At 43.6% G+C, this 16,882-nt stretch overlaps 1 protein-coding gene across 3 annotated transcripts in view; it reads right to left on the bottom strand.

Annotated features, from left to right (window-relative positions):
* LOC110535423 (uncharacterized) overlaps window positions 1-16,882 on the bottom strand; it is a 152,652-nt gene that overhangs the window by 54,928 nt on the left and 80,842 nt on the right. For 2 of the 3 annotated variants that reach the window (XM_090189665.1, XM_090189663.1), the window contains 9 exons: window positions 11,803-11,886; window positions 11,547-11,714; window positions 11,379-11,462; window positions 11,118-11,285; window positions 10,743-10,985; window positions 5,711-5,941; window positions 5,400-5,609; window positions 4,228-4,329; window positions 933-1,217 (listed from right to left, as the gene is read on the bottom strand). In XM_090189665.1, the coding sequence (XP_090045791.1) occupies window positions 933-1,217; window positions 4,228-4,329; window positions 5,400-5,609; window positions 5,711-5,941; window positions 10,743-10,985; window positions 11,118-11,285; window positions 11,379-11,462; window positions 11,547-11,714; window positions 11,803-11,886 (1,575 nt within the window). Of the gene's footprint in view, window positions 1-932; window positions 1,218-4,227; window positions 4,502-5,399; window positions 5,610-5,710; window positions 5,942-10,742; window positions 10,986-11,117; window positions 11,286-11,378; window positions 11,463-11,546; window positions 11,715-11,802; window positions 11,887-16,882 lie in introns of those variants that run through there. The other variant, XM_090189666.1, reaches the window with a different exon arrangement.

A 16,882-nucleotide genomic window follows, 5' to 3' on the forward strand; every position in this document is an offset into this window, starting at 1 on the left:
CCATGGCACCAGTCGTTATCGCACCCTCGTCACCACTTAACCTCATTTGAAAATTTAGTGTCCATTTCACATGTTAATTGGAGTCAATTGAGCCGAGCCTGGCACCACTTGGAGCTTTAATTAATGGCAGGGTAATTTGTTTCTGTCAGGCAATCGGAGGATAGGGGTTAAAAGTGTGTGTGAGAGAATATATTTTTTAGATCTGGGTTCATATGCCATGTCTGTTAGGCTGAAAAGGATTATATTGCATCCTACAGTCATGGAGAGAGAAACCCCAGCCTACTAATCTCATTTTTCCAGTTCCTTCAAATCTGCTGACCCTGATAGGGGCAAGTGGCTATAGGGTAGGAGCTAGGGGCTACAGAAGGGGTCACCAACCTTTTCTAGTATGAGAGCTACTTGAATGAAAAATGTTGTGAGCTACTAATTATTTTCTAGCTTTCAAATAGGCACATACTTTTTTTCTCCCCTGCAACACTTCCCCAGGTCCTTAGTGTACAAGAGAAAGTAGCACACTATGTTTTCGATCAATATACCTTGTAAAATAATGGTTCATAAACCATTTTTTCACGCTCAAAATTACAACTGTTCATACAGAAACAACGGAATTGGATTGTTCTGAGGCCATGTCAATGGTTAAATCACATCAAAAAGCCATTTTTTGTATAATTCCCCTTTCATTGAGCATCCGGCCCTTTAATTGCACATCTAGCTAGTGAGGAATGTGCCGTCTAATGTGCTGGTCTTTTGATGGTTCTGTACTGCTGCTGCTCATTTCATGGTAGAGTTTGCAGATAACAAATAGATACAAATTATATACTTCCTTGTGATATACTTTTACTAGGTAAGCCTACTCTGCAATCAACCTGTTGGAGATCCCTGGGTTAGGGTAAGCACCTGGGTGTCCTAAACATTTCCTAATCCTAACTGACCTGTTGTGTCTGTGTACAGGTGTCGTGGGTGTCGACCAGCTCCTCCTGTAGGCGTGTCACTTCCTCCTGTAGCTGTGTCACTTCCTGCTCCAGCTGTGTGTGAGTGACCAGATGTTTGCGGTGGGAGGCGGCCAGGTCCAGGTGAAGAGATTGCAGGGTTCTCTCTAGTCCCGCCTTCTCCTGGCTCTGCTTCTCTAGTTCCTCCTCCCTGCGAAGATACTCGGCCCTCATCTGTAGCAGGGCCTGTTCACAATTGGCCAAGCGCTCTACCTGCTCTGTGGATTGCTGTTGAGAAGTCAATACACATTATTATTTATAGGGATGGTGGTACTGGTATTCTGAAAAATAACTTGCTGGTGACATACTGCTATATGCACACTGCTATATGCTCCCAAAACTGCTCTGCTCGATTGATGCCCATTGGTTTAACTGTTAAGTTTCAGTACAGTTAGGGTGACCACCTCCTGGATTGTGCGGGACCGTTACGCATTTTGGCCCTTTGTCCCGCAACCAAAACAATTATGTCCTCCATTTTATCATCAAATTCAAACACCACTAATTCAGAAAAAAAAGGTGGATGTGTCCCATATTTCAGTCAGACATTCCAACCTGTCTCTTGAAGTCATGTTGAGCTCATATACAGTGCTTTCGGAAAGTATTCAAGCCAAGCGTCACGTCTGGAGAAAACCTGCCACCATCCCTATGGTGAAGCATGGTGGTGGCAGCATCATGCAATGGGGATGTTTTTCAGTGGCAGGGACTGGGAGACTAGTCAGGATCGAGACAAAGATGAATGGAGCAAAGTACAGAGAGATCCTTGATGAAAACCTGCTCCAGAGTGTTCAAGACCTCAGATTGGAGCGAAGTTTCACCTTCGTGGTTTCACACAATGTGGTATTGTGTGTAGATTGATGAGGGAAAACTATTTAATACATTTTTGAATAAGCCTGAAACCTAACAAATGTGGAAAAAGTCAAGGGGTCTGAATACTTTCCGAAGGCACTGTGTATGTATGTGTATATATATACAGTGGGGAGAACAAGTATTTGATACACTGCCGATTTTGCAGGTTTTCCTACTTACAAAGCATGTAGAGGTCTGTCATTTTTATCATAGGTACAAATCAACTGTGACAGATGGAATCTAAAAAAATCCAGAAAATCACATTGTATGATTTTTAAGTAATTAATTTGCATTTTATTGCATGACATAAGTATTTGACACATCAGAAAAGCAGAGCTTAATATTTGGTACAGAAACCTTTGTTTGCAATTACAGAGATCATACGTTTCCTGTAGTTCTTGACCAGGTTTGCACACACTGCAGCAGGGATTTTGGCCCACTCCTCCATACAAACCTTCTCCAGATCCTTCAGGTTTCGGGGCTGTCGCTGGGCAATACGGACTTTCAGCTCCCTTCAAAGATTTTCTATTGGGTTCAGGTCTGGAGACTGGCTAGGCCACTCCAGGACCTTGAGATGCTTCTTACGGAGCCACTCCTTAGTTGCCCTGGCTGTGTGTTTCGGGTCGTTGCCATGCTGGAAGACCCAGCCACGACCCATCTTCAATGCTCTTACTGAGGGAAGGAGGTTGTTGGCCAAGATCTCGCGATACATGGCCCCATCCATCCTCCCCTCAATACGGTGCAGTCGTCCTGTCCTCTTTGCAGAAAAGCATCCCCAAAGAATGATGTTTCCACCTCCATGCTTCACGGTTGGGATGGTGTTCTTGGGGTTGTACTCATCCTTCTTCTTCCTCCAAACACGGCGAGTGGAGTTTAGACCAAAAAGCTCTATTTTTGTCTCCTCAGACCACATGACCTTCTACCATTCCTCCTCTGGATCATCCAGATGGTCATTGGCAAACTTCAGACGGGCCTGGACATGAGCTGGCTTGAGCAGGGGGAACCTTGCGTGCGCTGCAGGATTTTAATCCATGACGACGTAGTGTGTTACTAATGGTTTTCTTTGAGACTGTGGTCCCAGCTCTCTTATGGTCATTGACCAGGTCCTGCCGTGTAGTTCTGGGCTGATCCCTCACCTTCCTCATGATCATTGATGCCTCACGAGGTGAGATCTTGCATGGAGCCCCAGACCGAGGGTGATTGACCATCATCTTGAACTTCTTCCATTTTCTAATAACTGCGCCGACAGTTGTTGCCTTCTCACCAAGCTGCTTGCCTAATGTCCTGTAGCCCATCCCAGCCTTGTGCAGGTCTACAATTTTATCCCTGGTGTCCTTACACAGCTCTCTGGTCTTGGCCATTGTGGAGAGGTTGGAGTCTGTTTGATTGAGTGTGTAGACAGGTGTCTTTTATACAGGTAACGAGTTCAAACAGGTGCAGTTAATACAGGTAATGAGTGGAGAACAGGAGTCTTCTTAAAGAAAAACTAACAGGTCTGTGAGAGCCAGAATTCTTACTGGTTGGTAGGTGATCAAATACTTATGTCATGCAATAAAATTAAAATTAATTACTTAACAATTACTTAAAAATCATACAATGTGATTTTCTGGATTTTTGTTTTAGATTCCGTCTCTCACAGTTGAAGTGTACCTATGATAAAAATTACAGACCTAGGAAAACCTGCAAAATCGGCAGTGTATCAAATACTTGTTCTCCCCAAACACACACACACACACACACACACACACAGACAAATATATATATATTATATTATATATTATTATATTATATAATATAATCATACATATCTATATCTAATTATGTTGGTAACCAGTTTATAATAGCAATAAGGCACCTCGGTGGTTTGTGGTATATGGCCAATATACCACGACTAAGGGCTGTGTCCAGGCACTCCGTGTTGCGTCGAGGATAAGAACAATCCTTAGCCGTGATATATTGGCCATATACCACACCTCCTCTGGCCTTACAGCTTAAATATATATACTCACACACACACACTGAATATATCATAAGGATGTAGTACGGGTGATATTAAACACTTCTCCAATCTCTGATTTTCTGCGCAGCGCAAAACGTGAGGTAGACCAATGTCATATGCCTATCTTCAACCAATAATTTTTCTCAAATCCTTCCGGGCTAAATTACAGCAAAACTTGGAGAGGACATTGAGGCTTAACTACTTACAAAGAGCTACAAACGTAAGTAAATAGCAGTATTAGACTGAAACATAGAATATCATTTTGTCAAACTTGTGAGGCTCACCATGCTCATCAGTTACTCATTCAACAGATTTGCTTCTACTTCTTTGTGTGTGTATGTGTGTGGTGGAGGGGGGTCCTTGCCAAATGTTTTTATTCATGTAGGCTACTACCTTCTGCAGTTGTAGTCTCTGTCTTTGTAAGGCACAATACTGCTCATCAGAGTAGGAGTAATTCTGTTGGTAGGACTTCAGAGAACTCTCATACTTTAGTATCTATGGGGAGAGGACAGTCTGTTACTAATGGACATGACCTGGAGCTACACCTCAACTTACCTTTATCATAGACTCTATCATAGAAAGATACTCAATTGACAGACAGACAGGCAGACATGTAGGGACACAGACAGTGACTCAGGCAGTGACTCAGCAGACAGATAGACAGTGACTTAGACAGAGAGACAGACAGACAGACAGACAGACAGACAGACAGACAGAAACAGAGAGTGCAGTGAGACTGGAGGTAGAGAATTACTGAAACACCAACTACAGAGGAGATCCTCTCCTCAACAGAACCCACTCACATCTAACTCATTACACAATGTAATAAAGTATCAAATACAGACATTCTTCAAACAGCTAACTCTTTTATAACGCACAGATTCAATTTGATTTGATTAGAATGACATTCCGCCGTGTTGACCTTGTCAGCCGAGTTGAACCAAATTACATTTTCCCATAATAAAGATTATTCATTTGTAGACAGACTCAGTAAATATCCTCAAACAGAGGCACACACACACACACACACACACACACACACACACACACACACACACACACACACACACACACACACACACACACACACACACACACACACACACACACACACACACACACACACACTCCTCCACTGTCATTTCTGTTTTGCTCAGGATTGCTATCAATATAATATAATTTCACTGAACTTGCACCCATAACTCATGAACAGAACGATCATTATAGTTGCTACAATTATGAAAAAGGTCACTCAGATTACTTTTATTTAACTTGGCATACTGCAGACAATTTTCTCGAAGAGACTCACAAATTAAAATAAATATGAAACTAGGCATATGTATTATTGTAGCTAGCATTGTCCTTACTTCAGGTTAGGATATTAGACAATGCAGGGCAAAATAGCCCACAATTTTCAAGAAAAGGAAAATTGTTATAAAGATGTAGCATGAAATACATATGGGGATGATATATCTACATACAGTAGATATTTATTCCTTTCCACTCTCTATATAGGTCTAGTGTCAACCATAACACTGACACACCTGAGTTTTCTGTGTGTCTACCTCTTGCTGTAGATGTTGTATGGTTCCTTCACACTGTTCCACTCTCTCCCGCCCCTCCCCCAGAGCCATCTGATTGGCCTGCAGCTCGTCAGTCAGTTGGTCCAGGGCTTCCTCCGAGCGCTCCCATTGGCCATGTTTTTCTTCGTAGCACCCTTCCAGCTCTGTAAGCTCCGCCTTAACCCTGTCTACCACTGCCTTGGATTCAGTCAGCTGTCAATCAAAACCAAATAGAACAGGTTGACATTGGTCATTAGAGTAAAACTTTCATTTTGAAAGTGAGTGGTCCAATGCTAGAAACTAGCTTAGACTACCTGTTGTTGTGTGTATCTGAGCTCCTCCTCCACACACTCTATGTGTCCCTGGAGCTGCTGCACCTTCTCCATAGCAACGCAGTACTTCTGTTTAAAGATGGCCGCCTTCTCCTCCTGGCCCTGAGTCCTGGACGTGGTTTCACTCAGGTCCTCCTGGAGGTCCGTCAGTTGTTGTCTCAAAAGCTCTATCTCAGTGTCTTGTGTGTTTTCCAACCCTTTAGCTTCTTCAACCTACATCCACAGCAATACGAAAACATCACATTGGATATGATAGACAAAGATCAAAAGGCAAAAAAATATATATCATGAGTCATAATGTGCATACACACACACGCACACACACACACACACACACACACACACACACACACACACACGCACACACACACGCACACTCTTTTGGTCACTAACAGACCCAGTAATACTGTACACTCCTAGTTTAAATAAGGGCCATGCTATCTGAGGTGGGAGTGAATGGGCCCTTCTCTACAGATAGTTTACAATACCACAGGACCTATCAGCCACAAAAGACACAGAAGCTAGAGCTGAAATGTCCTTTCTAGAAACAATGTCTACATAATTCTCATTGAACACGATTATTATTATTTTATTTAAATGTAACTTTTATTTAACGAGGCAAGTCAGTTAAGAACACATTTTTATTTACAATGACGGCCTGCTGGGGAACAGTGGGTTAACTGCCTTGTTCAGGGGCAGAACGGCACATTTTTACCTTGTCCAGCTAGGAGATTCGATCCAGCAACCTTTCTGTTACTGGCCCAACGCTCTAACCACTAGGCTACCTGCCGCCCCTATTATTGTTTGGTGTTGGGTGTAAATCTTTTTCTGTCCAGTTTGGTGTTGATCACTGAAAACAAGTGCGCAATAGTAGTAGAGAGTAGAACTGGTGGTTGATTCAGCTGCTAGAGAATCATTGTCCTATCCTTCTTAGCTTTCTTATTCTAATACTCAGATGAATCCAGGAAGTGAAATCTGACTGATCCTTGTGTTAAACTCAGACCCAGCCCACCTTTAGCGATCAGTGTTAAACTAGACTAACGTCATTAATCCAGCTAACTGTTAAGGTTCAGAGTTAAAATTTGACAAAAGTAGATTAACTCCTAATACAGATCAGCCGGTGGGTTAACTCCCTCAGTACTGACAGCAGGCAGACCAGTTAGAGCCACTGGTTCACCGGAGTCCTCTCAGCTGATTTAACTGGAGATTAACACACGCTAATACCAGTAATACCAGCTCCCAAGCACTGCACCTCTATGGCTGGGTAACGAGAGAGAGAGAGAGAGAGAGAGAAGAAATGTACCGTTTTGTAATAGGCTTTTCAGAGAAGTACCACACCTTCACTCCATTCACATGTTCAAAAAAAACACTACTTAATGTGGTTCCACTTTCTAAAACTGTGGATATATTTGACTGAATTATCCAGTGTGTGTGTGTGCGTGTGTACGTCCTGCAAAACCTTCTCTCTGTCTAGTTATTTGTAATGGAGTGTGAAGACAGACGCGTGTCGTTCCCAGCACAAGCAGACGGAATGTGAGTCAAACACAATCCCACAACATCAATCTGATCTAAGACAACACACCACCATCCCTTGGCCTAGTGGTGCATTACACACACATTATTACTGTTCACACATACTGTACACACACACACACACATACTGTTCACACATACTGTACACACACACACACACACACATACTGTTCACACATACTGTACACACACATATACTGTACACACACGTATACTGTTCACACATACTGTACACACACGTATACTGTTCACACATACTGTACACACACATATACTGTTCACACATACTGTTCACACATATATACTGTTCACACATACTGTACACACACGTATACTGTTCACACATACTGTACACACACGTATACTGTTCACACATACTGTACACACATATATACTGTTCACACATACTGTACACACACGTATACTGTTCACACATACTGTTCACACATATATACTGTTCACACATACTGTACACACATATATACTGTTCACACATACTGTACACACACGTATACTGTTCACACATACTGTACACACATATATACTGTTCACACATACTGTACACACACGTATACTGTTCACACATACTGTACACACATATATACTGTTCACACATACTGTACACACACGTGTACTGTTCACACATACTGTACACACACGTATACTGTTCACACATACTATACACACATATATACTGTTCACACATACTGTACACACATATATACTGTTCACACATACTGTACACACACGTGTACTGTTCACACATACTGTACACACATATATACTGTTCACACATACTGTACACACACGTATACTGTTCACACATACTGTACACACACATATACTGTTCACACATACTGTACACACATATATACTGTTCACACATACTGTACACACACGTATACTGTTCACACATACTGTACACACATATATACTGTTCACACATACTGTACACACATATATACTGTTCACACATACTGTACACACACGTGTACTGTTCACACATACTGTACACACATATATACTGTTCACACATACTGTACACACACGTATACTGTTCACACATACTGTACACACACATATACTGTTCACACATACTGTACACACATATATACTGTTCACACATACTGTACACACACGTATACTGTTCACACATATACTGTTCACACATACTGTACACACACGTATACTGTTCACACATACTGTACACACGTATACTGTTCACACATACTGTACACACATATATACTGTCCACACATACTGTACACACACGTATACTGTTCACACATACTGTACACACACATATACTGTTCACACATACTGTACACACACATATACTGTTCACACATACTGTTCACACCCATATACTGTTCACACATTCATACTGTACACACACTGTACACACCCGCATACTGTACACACATACTGTACACACACACATATACTGTTCACACATACTGTACACACACATATACTGTTCACACATACTGTACACACATATATACTGTTCACACATACTGTACACACATATATACTGTTCACACATTCTGTACACACACGTGTACTGTTCACACATAATGTACACACTCGTATACTGTTCACACACACTGTACACACCCGCATACTGTACACACCCGCATACTGTACACACATACTGTACACACCGGTATACGTTTCAGAAATACTGTACACACACACATATACTGTTCACACATACTGTACACCCAAATATATACTGTACACACCCGTATACTGTTAACACATACTGTACACACCCGTATACTGTTCACACATACTGTACACACACATATATACTGTTCACACATACTGTACACACCCGTATACTGTTAACACATACTGTACACACCCGTATACTGTTCACACATACTGTACACACACACACACATACTATTCACACATACTGTACACACATATATACTGTTCACACATACTGTACACACCCGTATACTGTTCACACATACTGTACACACACACACACATACTATTCACACATACTGTACACACATATATACTGTTCACACATACTGTACACACACGTATACTGTTCACACATACTGTACACACACATATACTGTTCACACATACTGTACACACACATATACTGTTCACACATACTGTACACACATATATACTGTTCACACATACTGTACACACATATATACTGTTCACACATTCTGTACACACACGTGTACTGTTCACACATAATGTACACACTCGTATACTGTTCACACACACTGTACACACCCGCATACTGTACACACCCGCATACTGTACACACATACTGTACACACCGGTATACGTTTCAGAAATACTGTACACACACACATATACTGTTCACACATACTGTACACCCAAATATATACTGTACACACCCGTATACTGTTAACACATACTGTACACACCCGTATACTGTTCACACATACTGTACACACACATATATACTGTTCACACATACTGTACACACCCGTATACTGTTAACACATACTGTACACACCCGTATACTGTTCACACATACTGTACACACACACACATACTATTCACACATACTGTACACACACATATACTGTTCACACCCAAATTCATTTAAACAAGAGATGGGCAAATGACACCCCTTTTGCAGGTCTTCGGATCAGTCTGGATTTCAACTTACTGTTGCACGTTAGAATAGTAAAAACACACAAGGTGCAATTTTCACATTTATTTGTACATCAGCAGTTTTCTCTTGATATGCCAGTCACTGATCATCACTTAATTAGCCCATGTCAGATAACATTTATAGATTGGTAAGTTAGTCTAGTGCCCAGCTATCTAAACTTGTAGTGATCATGGTCAAATTACTGACCGGCGGGGGTCCCCATTGACACAACACAGTTTGGCTTATGGCCCCCAAAAGGCTAGTGCTGGCTCTGAATACGTGTGGGTATGGATGTGGGTACACAGACCCGTGAGACACTGCAACCCTCATGAGGAGTTTAGATCGTCTGAGGCCCCCACCCCCATCAAAGATGCCCATCCCTAATTCAAACCATTCCATTTTGTACGTTTCTAATGGAAGTCGAAGAACATAGCTGTTTCATAAGCCACATACAATGAGGGTAACAGAAGTGCTGTGATATTGTTGTGACTGTAATCAGGAGCTTGTGGTCCAGAGGAAAACTCCACACATCATAGTGACCTTTCAGACCTGCTTGTAGAACTGATAGTGTCCTGTAGAACGGACAGGTCTGTGTCTATTTGTGTCCATAATCACATGTTGTTTTTCCCAATGCTTTAACTCTCTTCAGCTCAACTATGCACTTCATCCTGCTTTGACTGTGATGAGAGAATCAGTGACGTTCTTACCACAAGATTACTATTGTTGTTTGGTGTGCTAGTGATGTGAAACACATTTAGTTGATCAGTTATACAGTAAATGCAAATCAGATACACCCCCCTTCTCACCTCTGGACAGACTCCTCACCTTCTCCAGAGCCTCCTGGTATCCCTCCTCTGCCAGTTGGAGCTTTCCCCTCAGCTCTGTGACCTCTGACCTGCGCTCTCTGACCTCGGCCTGGGATCGACTTAGCTCAGAGGAAGCCTGCTCTAATTGGCTGCTGAGCAGGAAGTGCCTGTGGCTCCAGCGCTCTGTGTCGGCTCTGTGGTTCTGTTTCATTGAGTCTAGATCAGATGTTAGCTGCTCTATAGACATGGTCTGGGACTTCACCTGGACACAGAGGAGGGGGTTACTGTATGTGTGTGTGTGTGTGTGTGTGTGTGTGTGTGTGTGTGTGTGTGTGTGTGTGTGTGTGTGTGTGTGTGTGTGTGTGTGTGTGTGTGTGTGTGTGTGTGTGTGTACCTGTTGCTGTGCGATACAGAGTGCGTTCTGTATCTGTTGTCGTTCCATCACTTCCTGGTCTCTAAGCCCCTCCCCCTCTCTGAACATCTGCCTGAGAAGACACGCCTCTTCCTGTTGACCCTTGACCTTCTGGTTCAGACGGCTGACCTCAGCCTCCAGCATGGCCAGCTGAGGGACACACACACAGACAGTATGTACACGTACACAAAAGGTGTTGAAATACATATAGACCAATTAGAGATCTGAAATGTCGTCTCTCACCTCCTCCTGTGTCCCTTGATACTTCTGCTCCGCTTTACTCAGCTCTGTCCTCAACTGTAGAATCACCTGGTCTCTACTGCTCACCTGGAACACACCTGGTTTTAGACACACACAACAAGGAAGGGTTTTAGGAGATGGTGTTGTACACACACTACCGAACAGACCCACCTCTCCTTGTGCGGTGCAGTGTTTCTGGTTAGTAAGTGTGAGGTTTGTCTCCAGTCTCTCTTTCTCCCTGTTCAGAGCTGAACATTGACGGGAACAGTCCTCCATCTTGGATCTCAGCTGAGCCGTCTCCTCCTGCTGTTTTGCCAATGCAGACTCTCTACTGAGCAACTGGACAGAACATGTTGGTGTCAGCTGCCCTAAAATAACTGTTTAAAAAGACATGTTACTTTGAGGTGTGAATTACTATTGTACTTACCTCTTTTTTACAATCAGATAAGTGATTTTTAACCTCTGCTAGCTCCTTCAATAACACAGACAGCTTGCTGTCCTTCTTGTGAATCTGCAGACACACAAACAGACATACATAAAAACACATTTCAATATATCACATATTTGAAATAATCCAACAGTCTGCTTTCCATCCACTTACAAATATACACAAATGACAAGTGAGGCAAACAGAATCAAACCAACTCCTTCAACTAATGACATCCCATCAACAACGTGTTGGTTTTCCAAAGACAACCCACACAAGCCACAAATGTGTTTTCTGTCTACTCAAATACTATGAATAAAGGGTATTTTCTGTTGGTAATTAGCGTTTGTATCTGTAGGTATAGTGATGGATTGATGGATGATAAACATTTATAAGTAGTTTACGTTTCTCTCTTGAGTGTGTGTCTGGCTTTTATTTGTGTTACCTAGCTATGGATGGTCCTCTATAATAACCCACTTTATATGCTGAATAGGGTTATGGGGTGTGTGTGTACGTGTGTGTGTGTGTGTACGTGTGTGTGTGTGTGTACGTGTTGTTACGGCTCCTCTGTGTGTGTGTGTGTGTGTCTGTGTGTGTGTGTGTGTGTGTGTGTGTATGTGTATGTGTGTGTGTGTGTGTGTCTGTGTGTGTGTGTGTGTCTGTGTGTGTGTGTGTGTGTGTGTGTATGTGTATGTGTGTGTGTGTGTGTCTGTGTGTGTGTGTGTGTGTGTGTGTATGTGTATGTGTGTGTGTGTGTGTCTGTGTGTGTGTGTGTGTGTGTGTGTGTACGTGTCCTCTCTCCTTTCAGTAAGATCTTCAATCTTTTGCAGCGGAAGTGAAAGAGTGAACGTGAGAGAGAGAGAGAGAGAGAGAAGGGCCTTTCTATATGAGATATTAGTTCCAGTCAGAGTGTTGAGGTGAAAGGAGCATTTACAGCCAAACACACGCCGACGAAAAGACAAACAGCACAGCACATCAGAGCCTCTTTTATGGCGATGTACCAAACACACGCTGTTATCTTCTATCTTTCACTCTCTTCCATTCTCTCTCTCTCTCTCTCCCTGGTTTGTAACTGTCATTCAGATTGATGAAGTTAAGATGGCTCCACGACCTTCAGGCTCCTCTCATGACCAACACTCTCACATGATGGAGTGGCGCGCGCACGCACGCACGCACGCACACACACACACAATGAATAAGTAGCTAAAAAATCCCATCCAGCAAACATGTTGAAGTCCTCCACAGTGTCTCATAAAAACAGCTCTGTGTGTATGTGTGTGGGTGTGTATGTGTATGTGTGTATGTGTGTGGGTGTGTATGTGTATGTGTGTGGGTGTGTGTTATTCCCATTGTAATATGTGACAGGCAGGATCTTTACAGATAACCACAAGAGGATGTTATGTCAAAACAGACATCCCGTCAAAACATATTCTCCTTCCTAAAACTGGGTCAATCACAGACAACTTCTAGAAAGAAAATACTTTGGAGTGAAGCATTCCAATGTGTGTGTGTGTGGAGGGGGGGGCATCCCAGTGGTTTCTGGGAGGGGGCCTCTGATATGGAAGGTATTTCTATATCAATCAGATCACACTGTGTTTTAGTACGTCTCATACTCCACCCACTTCACTGCACACACCATTTTGAGCTTGTCACTCACTGACAGAGAATCCCCACTGACGGGCAGCAACACGATCAAGAGAAAAGGAGCAGAGAGGGAGAGAGAAAAATAAACAGACCGATGGAGAGGAGGGAGACAGAGAGAGAGAGACAGAAAGAGAGAGAGGAGGGAGACAGAGAGAGAGAGACAGAAAGAGAGAGAGGAGGGAGACAGAGAGAGAGAGACAGAAAGAGAGAGAGGAGGGAGACAGAGAGCGAGAGACAGAAAGAGAGAGAGGAGGGAGACAGAGAGCGAGAGAGACAGAGAGAGACAGAGGCTGAGTGAGACAGAGAGACAGAGAAACAGAGAATGAGAGACGGTGACAGAGAGACAGAGAGGCCGAGTGAGACAGAGAGACAGAGAAACAGAGAATGAGAGACAGAGAGAGACAGAGACAGAGACAGAGGCCGAGTGAGACAGAGACAGAGAATGAGAGACAGAGAATGAGAGACAGAGAAACAGAGAATGAGAGACAGAGAGACAGAGAATGAGAGACAGAGAGACCGAGAATGAGAGACAGAGAGACCGAGAGAGACAGACAGAGAGGCCGAGAGAGACAGAGACAGACAGAGAGGCCGAGAGAGGCAGAGAGAGACAGAGAGGCCGAGAGAGGCAGAGAGGCCGAGAGAGACAGAGAGGCCGAGAGAGACAGTGAGAGACAGAGACAGAGAGAGAGACAGAGAGAGAGACAGAGAGAGAGAGAGAGACAGAGAGAGAGAGACAGAGACAGAGACAGAGAGACAGAGACAGAGAGAGACAGAGAGACAGAGAGAGAGAGAGAGAGAGAGAGAGAGAGAGAGAGAGAGAGACAGAGACAGAGAGACAGAGAGAGAGAGACAGAGAGACAGAGAGAGAGAGACAGAGAGACAGAGAGAGAGACAGAGAGACAGAGAGAGAGAGAGAGAGAGAGACAGAGACAGAGACAGAGACAGAGAGACAGACAGAGAGAGACTTTATATATTATCTACCTCACTTGCTTTGGCAATGTTAACACATGTTTCCCATGCCAATAAAGCCCTTGAATTGAATTGAATTGAATTGAGAGAGAGACAGATAAAGAGAGACAGACAGAGAGAATAGAGAATTACTTGACACATTGGAAAGAATTAACAAAAAAACAGAGCAAACTAGAATGCTATTTGGCCCTAAACAGAGAGTACACTGTGGCAGAATACCTGTCCACTGTGACTGACCCAAACTTAAGGTAAGCTTTGACTATGTACAGACTTAGTGAGCATAGCCTTGCTATTGAGAAAGGCCGCCGTAGGCAGACATGGCTCTCAAGAGAAGACAGGCTATGTGCCTACTGCCCACAAAATGAGGTGGAAACTGAGCTGCACTTCCTAACCTCCTGCCCAATGTATGACCATATTAGAGAGACATATTTCCCTCAGATTACACAGATCCACAAAGAATTCGAAAACAAATCCAATTTTGAAAAACTCCCATATCTACTGGGTGAAATTCCACTGTGTGCCATCACAGCAGCAAGATTTGTGACCTGTTGCCACGAGAAAAGGGCAACCAGTGAAGAACACACACCATTGTAAATACAACCCATATTTATGCTTATTTATTTTCCCTTGTGTACTTCAACTATTTGTACATTGTTACAACACTGTATATATATATATATATAATATGACATTTGTAATGTCTTTATTGTTTTGAAATTTCTATATGTGTAATGTTTACTGTTAATTTTTATTGTTTATTTCACTTTTGTATAATATCTACCTCACTTGCTTTGGCAATGTTAACACATGTTTCCCATGCCAATAAAGCCCCTTGAATTGAATTGAGACAGAGAGGCCGAGAGAGACAGATAGAGAGACAGATAGAGAGACAGAGAGGCTGAGAGAGACAGAGACAGAGGGACAGAGACAAGAGAGAGAGACAGAGACAAGAGAGACAGAGAGAAAGACAGAGAGAGACAGAGACAGATAGAGAGACCGATAGAGAGACAGAGAGGCCGAGAGAGACAGAGACAGAGAGACAGAGACAAGAGAGAGAGACAGAGACAAGAGAGACAGAGAGAGAGACAGAGAGAGACAGAAATAGAGGGAAAAGGATGAGAGACAGAGAGAGACAGAGAGACAAGAGAGACAGAGAGACAGAGAGAGAGACAGAGAGAGACACAGAGAGCGAGAGAGAGACAGAGAGAGACAGAGAGAGAGAGAGAGACAGAGAGAGACAGAGAGAGAGAAAGAGAGACAGAGAGAGAGACAGAGAGACAGAGAGACAGAGAGAGAGACAGAGAGAGAGAGACAGAGACAGAAATAGAGGGAAAAGGATGTAGCGACAGAAAAAGGAAAGTAAAAAGATAAGCTAGCCTCTTGTTGGATTCTGTTCATAACAATGTCTAAAGACATTACAGAGTATAATAATTTGGTAGCGCCAAATAAAACACTGAAACATGACCCGTCTTCGGTTAAAGCCTGTCTCATTACTATCATCAAGGAGCTGGGAGAATCTATCAAAACACATCACTTCTGTACCAAGAGAAGAAGAAAGAGAGAGAGAGCGAGACGGGGGGATAAAGAGAGAGGGGGGGACGATGGATGAGGTTTCAGATGAAGGGAAGAAAGTGTTTAGTCTATTTGTTCAGCTGTACTCATGTTAGGACGTTTAGGGAACAGAAAATGTTATTGTTCGGGAGAATTCTTCTGACACACACACGCGCACACACACATGCAGGGCAGGAAGTGGTCAGTGGCAGAGCTGCAGTAGCAGTGTGTGCGTGCGTGCATGCAGGGCAGGAAGTGGTCAGTGGCAGAGCTGCAGTAGCAGTGTGTGCGTGCGTGCATGCAGGGCAGGAAGTGGTCAGTGGCAGAGCTGCATTAGCAGTGTGTGCGTGCGTGCATGCAGGGCAGGAAGTGGTCAGTGGCAGAGCTGCAGTAGCAGTGTGTGCGTGCGTGCATGCAGGGCAGGAAGTGGTCAGTGGCAGAGCTGCAGTAGCAGTGTGTGCGTGCGTGCATGCAGGGCAGGAAGTGGTCAGTGGCAGAGCTGCAGTAGCAGTGTGTGCGTGCGTGCATGCAGGGCAGGAAGTGGTCAGTGGCAGAGCTGCAGTAGCAGTGTGTGCGTGCGTGCTTGCAGGGCAGGAAGTGGTCAGTGGCAGAGCTGCAGTAGCAGTGTGTGCGCGCGTGCATGCCTGCGCGCATGAGATCAGAGGTAGGTTTGGTCAGTAAAACAGAGCCAGATGTGCTGCAGAGCCTTCTAGCTGAGAAGTACTGTTGTCTGCACTGTTAATGCTACTGATCTACACATGACAATCACACACAGTCATTATTGCTATAGAAAGAGAGAGATGGGGGAGAGGGAGAAAGAGAGAGATGGGGAGAGGGAGGAAGAGAGAGATGGAGGAGAGAGATGTAGAGAGGGAGGCGAGAGAGATGGGGAGAGGGAGGACGAGAGAGATGGGGA

This window comes from Oncorhynchus mykiss, chromosome 11, assembly GCF_057628025.1.
Source record: "Oncorhynchus mykiss isolate SJ-2025 chromosome 11, ASM5762802v1, whole genome shotgun sequence".
In the NCBI taxonomy this organism is placed as follows: Eukaryota; Metazoa; Chordata; class Actinopteri; order Salmoniformes; family Salmonidae; genus Oncorhynchus; species Oncorhynchus mykiss.